The 9,154-nt window shown below is 40.5% G+C and overlaps 3 protein-coding genes across 3 annotated transcripts in view; 1 reads left to right on the top strand and 2 right to left on the bottom strand.

Moving 5' to 3' along the window:
* Positions 1–2,597, top strand: part of LOC104773927 (phospholipase D beta 2) — a 6,204-nt gene extending 3,607 nt beyond the window's left edge. The window contains exons 5-11 of the mRNA XM_010498601.1: positions 24–174; positions 580–648; positions 748–895; positions 1,223–1,371; positions 1,763–1,939; positions 2,022–2,219; positions 2,304–2,597. Coding sequence (XP_010496903.1) covers positions 24–174; positions 580–648; positions 748–895; positions 1,223–1,371; positions 1,763–1,939; positions 2,022–2,219; positions 2,304–2,597 — 1,186 coding nt within the window. The remainder of the gene's footprint in view (positions 1–23; positions 175–579; positions 649–747; positions 896–1,222; positions 1,372–1,762; positions 1,940–2,021; positions 2,220–2,303) is intronic.
* Positions 2,598–3,506: 909 nt separating this feature from the next.
* Positions 3,507–5,283, bottom strand: LOC104773928 (ataxin-10-like). Its single transcript, XM_010498602.2, has 2 exons — positions 4,656–5,283; positions 3,507–4,524 (listed from the first exon to the last, which is right to left on the bottom strand). Exons 1-2 carry the CDS (start codon positions 5,254–5,256, stop codon positions 3,671–3,673), a joined length of 1,455 nt encoding a protein of 484 aa, XP_010496904.1. The 5' UTR covers positions 5,257–5,283; the 3' UTR covers positions 3,507–3,670.
* Positions 5,284–5,369: 86 nt separating this feature from the next.
* Positions 5,370–8,707, bottom strand: LOC104773929 (subtilisin-like protease SBT4.14). Its single transcript, XM_010498603.2, has 11 exons — positions 8,594–8,707; positions 8,392–8,483; positions 8,222–8,319; positions 7,984–8,127; positions 7,782–7,887; positions 7,111–7,624; positions 6,917–7,014; positions 6,601–6,825; positions 6,411–6,519; positions 6,117–6,330; positions 5,370–6,030 (listed from the first exon to the last, which is right to left on the bottom strand). Exons 1-11 carry the CDS (start codon positions 8,705–8,707, stop codon positions 5,486–5,488), a joined length of 2,259 nt encoding a protein of 752 aa, XP_010496905.1. The 3' UTR covers positions 5,370–5,485.
* Positions 8,708–9,154: the final 447 nt, after the last annotated feature.

Below are 9,154 nucleotides of genomic sequence, written 5' to 3' on the forward strand. Positions count from 1 at the left end.
GTGCTGACCAATTTTGAGGAGAGGTGGCTGAAGGCTGCGAAGCCTCACAGAATCAATAAATTGAAGACATCGTATGATGATGCATTACTAAGGATCGACAGGATTCCAGATATATTAGGAGTTTTTGATGCTCCTACTGTTAGTGCAAACGACCCCGAGGCTTGGCATGTTCAGGTAAGCACTTTGGAACTCTTATTTTATAAAAGTGACAGATTGCGTTTACTATAACAGCAAGATGTAGATTTCATGACACTCTTGATCCCGTATATATTAATGTAAAAAGTTAGAAACCAACCATGGAGTCTGAATATTAGCATCTCGTAGCAGTTGTTAGCCTGTTGTTTTGATTAACTCTGTACCAATAATGTCTGGGATTTCTTTATCTTCTCTTTACGTCTGGCCATGATATAATAAATGGGTGTTTTGACCACTGTATCAGAGTTTTGTTCTGGCTAATTCACAAAGGCCATGAAAGATGCCCATCTTTAAGTTGACAATGCAAATTATATACTTTGGTCCACAAAAATTTTCCCAATTGAATTTGTTTCTAAGCTAATGGTTGTCTGGTTTCTGTTTTAGATTTTCCGCTCAATCGATTCAAACTCTGTGAAAGGTTTCCCAAAGGATCCAAAATATGCTACAAGCAAGGTGAGTTGAAAAATCAAAGAAAAATTGTGCTTTCATTATGATTTGGTGGACGCTTATTTGGCTGGGAAATTGATGGATAAAGGGATTTTGTTTGGATAGAATTTGGTGTGCGGTAAGAATGTGCTCATTGACATGAGCATACACACTGCATATGTAAAGGCCATTCGTGCAGCTCAACACTTCATCTACATCGAGAACCAGTATTTCATTGGATCCTCCTACGACTGGAATGCTCACAAGGACATAGGTTTGTTTATGTCTTTGTTTTCTCAAATGAGCTTGTGATTAGAGAGACAAAATTCGGATAATTTTTTCAAAAATACGTGTTTTGATCATTGTTTAGATACAAGAAAGAAGAAAACTTAGTTTGTGTAACAGTTGAGAATTAGTGGTACAGTATCTGATAAATGATAACCGGGGTTCCAAGTTGATTTTGACATTTCAGTCTTTTTAAAAAAAATTATTGAGTTGAGTATTGTTGGGAGCATTGATTCTCAACTTGTGACAATGGTCTTGATAACCTTGGTCATCTCTTTAAGGTTGTTTATTGAGCTCAGTGTTGTTTTTCATGTAGGTGCCAACAACCTGATTCCTATGGAAATTGCGTTGAAGATTGCTGATAAGATCAGATCAAAGGAACGGTTTGCTGCATATATTGTCATTCCGATGTGGCCAGAAGGAGTTCCAACCGGCGCCGCTACACAAAGAATTCTATATTGGCAGGTAATTCTAGTGAATATATATGTCTTTGCAAATTCTCTCTATCTCTCTTAGTCCATGTGACAATATTGATGTCATGATTTTTTCCTTGCATCTTTCGTTAACTGGTCAAATGATCATCTAAAGTAGAAATTAGTTTGATCTGATGTTGATTGTGCATGTTCTTAAATTTGCATGTAGTTGGGTGATTAGAGTCTGAGTCTCTTTCAGGCACACCTTGTTATAATAAAAGAGAATGGATCCAAGAATCAGACATGTGTAATTTTGTAGATCCAATTTGATGTTTTTAAAAAATCATATTGGTCCCTCCATTACTAGGCGTTTAGGTTTGTTTACACAGTTTCTAGGTGCTTAAAGATTTTGAAACTGAATGTCAAAGTTACTTTCCTTGTAGCACAAGACGATGCAAATGATGTATGGAACCATCTACAATGCTTTAGTAGAGGCTGGCCTCGAAGATGAATTCTCCCCACAAGACTATCTGAATTTCTTCTGTCTTGGAAATAGAGAAATGGTGAACGGAAATAACGAATGGGGAACAGGAAGTTCAAGCAACGAGAACACTGCTCAGGTAACCAAACCCAACTGCTTAATTTGCTACTGATGTTTCTGTCGTCGTTGAATGATGAGTTGTATTTGAAACGGTGTTATAGGCACAATGTCGAAAGAGCAGAAGATTTATGATATATGTTCATTCAAAAGGGATGGTTGTTGATGATGAGTATGTGGTAATTGGATCTGCAAACATAAACCAAAGATCAATGGAAGGGACAAGAGACACAGAGATTGCTATGGGAGCTTACCAGCCTCAACATACATGGGCACGACGACAGTCTGGTCCACGGGGTCAGGTAATCGCACGCAAAGATAATCCAAACATGCATGGTTTCATAGTCCGAGTCATTTCAAGAACATTTTCGACATCAATTTTGCAGGTATTCGGATATAGAATGTCGCTTTGGGCAGAGCACATGGCAATGTCAGATGATTGCTTTTTGGAGCTGGAGAATCTAGTGTGTGTAAGCAAGGTGAGAACAATGGCGGAGGAGAACTGGAAACAGTTTAGGAGTGAGGAAGTCTCGGAGATGAGAGGACATCTGATGAAATATCCGGTGGAAGTTGATCGGAAAGGCAAAGTCCGGCCACTTCCAGGGAGTGAGGAGTTCCCGGATGTCGGAGGAAACATTGTTGGATCCTTTCTTGCCATACAGGTGAATCTCACAATCTGATCTCAAAGCAGAGTTGCATTTATTTATGAATTGAAGATTGTTAAATTGTTTTGGGCGTAAGAAGAGCTTAATGTGTAGACTATAATTGATCAGGCACTGTACATAAACTATGATAATATCTTTGTTAATTAATTGCAGAATAGCGTGCTTCAACATGCAACGAGAGAAGAAATTGTTAAAAAGAGGAAGATCAGTACTATGGTGTTATAAAGGGATAGGGCTCTGTTTCTTTCTTCCCCATTATACAGTATTGTTTTTTAATATTGAGAGCTGTAGAATCCCTAAAAAGTAGCTACAAGTTCAGCAACAGAACTGCAAGGTTATATCAAACACACACCTCCTGCCGCCAGAAGAGAGCTTTCCCAAAGGAAGGAGTCTTCTTCAGGAGAGGAATAGGAAAACGGCCGGAAAAGGTTGTATCCACTCAAAGGAGGAGGGAAGCCTCTCGGATCGCATATGCCCAAAATATTAGCTGGGGGTGGATTCTTAGAGATCCACTGAGACATGAGCAACATGATGTCTGAGCTACCTGTTTCAGAAGAAACTAAAAGACTTGAGAGACTGTGTATTCATCATCCATTACAGTAGGAATTAAGACATAACTAAGGATGAGAAGATAGTAACCGTGGGGGGCGTGACAAAGATTGATTCCAGTGGAAGAGAGCGCTTCAAGGATGTAAGGAGGGACGTCTGTTAGTATGCCAACGGTGTTGATGGTGTGATGACCACAGTAGCCATGTAGCTCCAAAAACCGTTTAATGCAATATATATATATGTCTTTGCAATCTTTCACTTACATCTTTCCTTTTTGGAGCCGAAGAATCTAGTGTGTATTGTTATGACTTGAAAGATTGTTAAATTATTTGGGGCGCGCTGTACATAAACAAAGGGGCGCTGCACATAAACAAAGGTTGAAGTTTCTCCTCCTCAAGTTGATTGAAAACACAGCTTTGTTATATTGAAATGGAAATGAATTACATCAGCTAAATTATTTAGTGAACAAAGAAACCACATAATCCTAATTCTAACTAGAATAAAAGAAATCATATTACATCAGCCATGGCATTGAAGCTTCAGGTGTCATTGACAAGCTTTGGCCTGGATGTTTTAGGATCAATTTCAACTCTGAGACGAATTTCACGGAGTTGAGGCACATCCGCAGATCCTTGAATCTCCAACTCGGCGACCACTTGCTGGTTCTCTGGGTTCCCTTCCAGCAGATTTCTCACACACCACAATCCCCACTCTCTCAAGAAAGGGTTGTCATCATCTGTCACGCACTGCTGCAACATTAAAAAGAGCCCATCTCTCTCCCTGATCTCATCTTGTACCTCTTTCCTTCTGTAGGCGCAGTTCCCAATCACAGACACTATATCTCTCCTGAATCCTCTGTACGGACAGGGGTTCAATGAAGAAGAAGAAGAAGTAGGACTCTGGTTTAGAGCCCTCTTTATTGTTGTTGGAGGATCAAGTTTGCGAAGCAGATCAAGGAGGAGATCTATCAGTCCAGAGGACAAGAGCAATTCAACAGTATCAACTGAATCCTTGTTGTCCTTCTTGAGCTCTTCAAGGCTTCCTCCAGCGCAAGCATCCCTTATTATTACCAGAGAGTAACCCATTACATCTACTATAGTTGAACCCGTAGGAAGCTCGGATCTTTCACTTGAAGCAAAATTAAAAACGTCAACAGATTTCTTGAATAATCCTAGAACGGAAGAAGTTGTATCCTTAGGGATTGACACTTTTCCTATCCTCTCATTTGCAATATCAGAGACCATCCTCAAAAGAAAGGCTTGCTCTGATGTAAACCTGGTCTCATCTTCAGCATCCTTGTTGTACAACTTGGAGAAGAGCTGTGGGAAACAATGGTCTTCAACACAGATTCTCGAAACCAGTAACTTGAGCCAATAATCATCCACAGACCCAACTACAAACAAACAATTACAAAAAGATTTGGTTTTTTCAAATCAGACAAAGATCCTCTCAACTAAAATTTGGCCTCTCAAATCAGATATATATATATATATATATATATATAATAAACAAACAAATCATTACCGGAAGATGAAGTCCGTATAGTTTCAGCAACGATGGTGAGGCCATCACTGGTGCAAAGCTGAGAAGCAAGCTCAGAGCATCCATCAAAGCAAGTATACAAAATCATACAGAGAGGATCAGAGGTCTCAAGCCTCCTAATCTTAGCGATTGACAAGAACCTCTCCGGGAAAAACCGAAGCCACACATCTCTCTGACGTTTCTCCTCGCCGAACAGTACAACGTTGGCTAGAACCTGCAACCCGAATCGAACAGTCTCGAAATCCTCCTCCTCCGTGGGTTTGGTTTTCTCGGCAAGCAAGTCGGAGACGATAGCAGAGCCGCCGTGGTCGACGAAAGAGTTTTGATTGGAAGCCTCGCCGGCGCAGAGGTTGCGGAGGACCTTGAGAGAGAGATTGAGATAGTGGCGGGAAGGAAGAAGCTGAAGAAGACGAAGGATATAAGGAAGGATAGCCTTGGAAGCGAGATCGGAGCGGCCTGAATCGGTCTTGGAAGACTCTAGAAGATACTTCAAGCAATCTTCTAGAGAGTAGGATAAGTCCGAAGCAATGAGCAGCGGCTGAAGCACCCCTTCCGGTACACAAGCTTCCTCCATTGATGACATCCCCCAAAGAGAGAAGAAGCTCAAGACAATGGCTTTTTAGGGTCTCACCCACCCATTGTGTTTAGCGTTATGGGCTCATAATGGGCCCAAAGGCTCTATAAGTTTTGGTTGGGTTAAAACGAACGAAATATATATATATAGACACAGTGGAAAATGGAGAAGATTGATTATTACATCGGTAAGTAAATGTTTATTGATGAAGATGTAATAAGATTCCTAAGTTCAATGATCAATCCGAACTAGGGCTGTAGATAACAATGGGGCTCCGGACAGAGTGACGTGGACTCTTCCACACGAGCAAGCCTGACACAATCTTTCCGGGACTCATTTGTTTGCCCTTCACCACCACTTTGAAGCTCCTCTTCTGTGATACCTTTGAGAACGTCAAACTCTGTGGCTCCACTGTTATTTCTACTCCTTTGGGTGCCCTCACGGTCACGTTGTACACTGACGACGCTGGTCCCACGTTGGTCACTCTCCGCCTGAACACAGCCAGTGTGGACGTTTTGGCAGATCTCAACGTCAGTTGGATTGTTGGGTAGTTGAGGGAGTCGTGGCCGAGTCCAGGGACAATGGAGGAACAGCTCACGGAGCGTGACCCCACAAGTGGAGCTAGAGTGGTTGCGTTGTAGCCTTCTCCGCACAAGAACTGAACATAGGACATGTCGTCCATGTCGTAGACTAAGCCAGGGCTAGCCGCTCGTCTTGGGTTTATTTGGCCTCCTCCATAAGCGAACTCTGCGTCCTTGTTCACTCTACTGCTTATCGGTTTTGCTGCCAAACAAAACAGAGAAATACAACTGTGTGTGTTAATGTTTTCTCTGTTTTCCATTTCCAAGAGAATCAAAAAACCAAGTTACCTGAGGTGATGATGGCGGATTTGATGGCAGCAGGTGTCCAATCAGGATGAAAAGACTTGACGTAAGCAGCTACACCAGCAACATGGGGGCATGCCATTGAGGTACCAGACAGGATGGTGAATTTTGAGAATTGGGTGTCACCATCTAATCCAGTCAATGATCTCTTGAGAGTGAAGGCCGCCAATATATCAATCCCGGGTGCAGCGATATCGGGCTAGAAATTCACCCAAAAAAAAACATAAGATAAAGATCCAAAATTCTCTAGTGAGATGATGTTGATCAGGTCATATGAACCTTGAGAAGGCGTGTTGATCCCGGGTTGGGACCTCTTGATGAAAAAGAAGCAACAAAGGGAGCAGGGACTGTCACTTGCCGGGTTTTCTGAATCACAGCCGATGGTGATCTGAATAAAAAAGAGCAAAAGCAAAGAGTAAGCTGAAAAGATGAACACTTGTGGCTGGTGCGTAAAAAAATCAACAAGGACCTTGTGGAGTTGATATAACGGTAGATGGCATCGCCAATAGAGCTATTAACACTTGTAGCTGGTGCCATGAAAATCTGAGCGTTATCAAGATACTGATCACTAACAATAATGGCACCAGCACCTCCATAGCTTTTAACAGTCGACTCCACACCACCTCCTCCCATTCTACACACCATCACTTTCCCTTTCACCTTCTTTCGGTCCAAAGAATCAGAGAAACAGTACCTTTTTTACGCATCATCAACAAACAAAAAATGTCTTAAATTTATATAAATTCAAATCAAGTAGTTGAAGATGAAGATGAAATAGTACCTACCTAGCTAAGTACTTGTCGTCAGTGGTCTTAGCAGCATCAACACCACTTACAAGAGGATACGACTTGGCTTTTGGGTTAAACATGCTTATTCCCATCCCCTTTTTTTTTGCAAATTTGAAACCCCTTTTAAAATTGGATTTTATCGATTTCACCCCTTTAAAATTAATTTAGAACGATTTTGTGAATTTACTTACAGAGAATGATTTGCCGTTGCCGAGATCTATCTTGCTCTTGAACGTCCGATCGATTCCGCTTGCCGCAACCGTCAGTATCCACGGCTCATGGTTCGTTACAGTCCCTGAGCTCGGTCCGTCGTTCCCGGCGGACGCCACCGTGAGGATCCCTTTCCTCATCGCGTGAAACGACCCTACCGATATCGAATCGGATGAGTAATCCGCGATTGGACCGCCGATAGAGATGGAGATAATGTCAACGCCGTCGTGAATCGCCGCCTCGAACCCGGCGAGGATGTCCATGTCGGCACAGCCGGATCTCGCCCAACAAACCTTGTACATCGCCAGCCTCGCCGACGGAACCGCGCCGCGGGCGGTACCGTTTGCTATGCCATAGAGACTGGCGTTTGAGACTAGAACTCCGGCTACGGTTGATGACGTGTGCGTCCCATGGCCGTCGATATCGATCGGTGATCGGATTTCGCCGGTAGGCACATTGCCGTCGTGCTTGAAGTACTTGGCCCCGATTATTTTGCTGTTCAAGTTTAAAATTTCCAATTAGGACCCTTATCTTAACGCATAATTCTTCTAAGCTCCCCAAACTTTTAAAATCGATCAGCCAACTCCTTCTTTTTTTTTTTTTTTTTTTTTTTTTAACAGTTTATTTTTTCACTAATGTAGTAATATATTACTTGTTGCATCCGGTGAAATTAGTATAAGGTCCACACGATCCTTTCCATTTAGCCGGGGGAGGGCCGAGACCATGGTCCTGGAAACTCTCTGACTCTGGCGTTATTCCTGATTATTGTATAGGAAGGGTTCTGTTAATTTTCATATCAAGCGTATGTATGAGTTTAGTAACAACAAACACAACATATATAAAATAATTAAAACCTGTATCAAGAACACCAATAATAACATCTCTCTCTGTTTTTACATGTCTTTTTGCTGTTAGAGGAAGTCCAACGAAATCCCATGATTTTGTTGTGTGGAGTTGGCGATATTCATTTCGGTACACACCAAAAACTTCTTCCATCTCTGCACCATTTTTTCAGATTGTTATAGTATACTTTTAAATTTAATTATATGCATGAAAGTTCATAATTTTGTTAATGACTATGAAGTGAATTACCCATCATCTTCTTGGCTTCATTTGGAGAAAGCTTGGCAGCAAAAGCATTGAAGGCTTTAGTGTAACTATGTACCTTTCTATCTCTTGCTTCTTCTTGGCTGTAGAAAGATTAGTCGATCAAATGCATGTAATTACGCCGCATTAATTTTCTTATAAAAATAATTATGTACCTTATATTCAAAGACGATAGGAGATTTATGTGTGTCTTGATAGCTTCGTCTGTATCATCCGGTCCATCTCCCAAGTATATGATATAGAAATCCTTTATTATAAATTAAGAGTTTCAAAAGTAAATTCTCCTTTGCAACATCAATTTGTTTTCTTCAATCTAATATTAATGATAAGACAAGCTGGAGTTTGTATATTATATACCTTTGCATGTTCATCTTCGGCTGAAGTATATCCTGGTGATATCCAAAGAACTTCAAGAAGAATAATAATAAGAACGAGAAGATGATGATGACATGAATATTTTGACCTTCCCATTATGTTTATATGTATATGATAATTTTGGTTATTGAGTAATGAGAAGATGACACATTCTCCTCTATTAATAGAGAATAAGAATACCGTATGTGCTTCAACGTTTAAGATTACTTATACAAATGGAGAAATGTGGAAAAATAGATTAATTAAAGTGTTTATTTCAGTTAATCCCTAGTAGACCAGACCACACATGTGAAATTGTATTACTATAATAGAGTTTTTAATTTATCTTTTTTTTTTAAAAAAATATTAGTTCGTATGGTGGGTGTCTTAGAAGGGAAACAGTGGTCAGTTGCTATATCTATAATTGTTTCTACTTTGGTGATAACATAGATTATACACATACTTATTAGTTATTGTATGCATATAGTAATAGGAAATTGCAAATTGAGATAATCATAAGGTTTTTTAAAAAAAGAAGGAAATTCTTGATTACTTGAATTTGAA

The sequence above is a fragment of the Camelina sativa genome, unplaced genomic scaffold (assembly GCF_000633955.1).
Source record: "Camelina sativa cultivar DH55 unplaced genomic scaffold, Cs unpScaffold00780, whole genome shotgun sequence".
In the NCBI taxonomy this organism is placed as follows: domain Eukaryota; kingdom Viridiplantae; phylum Streptophyta; class Magnoliopsida; order Brassicales; family Brassicaceae; genus Camelina; species Camelina sativa.

Bases quoted from the DNA above. Each gene is read 5' to 3' on its own strand.
- LOC104773928 (XM_010498602.2), bottom strand. From the start codon at position 5,256: ATGTCATCAATGGAGGAAGCTTGTGTACCGGAAGGGGTGCTTCAGCCG. The intron at 4,525-4,655 runs GTAATGATTTGT...GTTTGTTTGTAG, and splicing joins TATACGGACTTCATCTTCCG to TTGGGTCTGTGGATGATTAT.
- LOC104773929 (XM_010498603.2), bottom strand. From the start codon at position 8,707: ATGGGAAGGTCAAAATATTCATGTCATCATCATCTTCTCGTTCTTATT. The intron at 7,015-7,110 runs GTAAGTAAATTC...GCAAAAAAAAAG, and splicing joins GCAACGGCAAATCATTCTCT to GGGATGGGAATAAGCATGTT. The intron at 6,826-6,916 runs GTAGGTACTATT...TGCGTAAAAAAG, and splicing joins GACGACAAGTACTTAGCTAG to GTACTGTTTCTCTGATTCTT.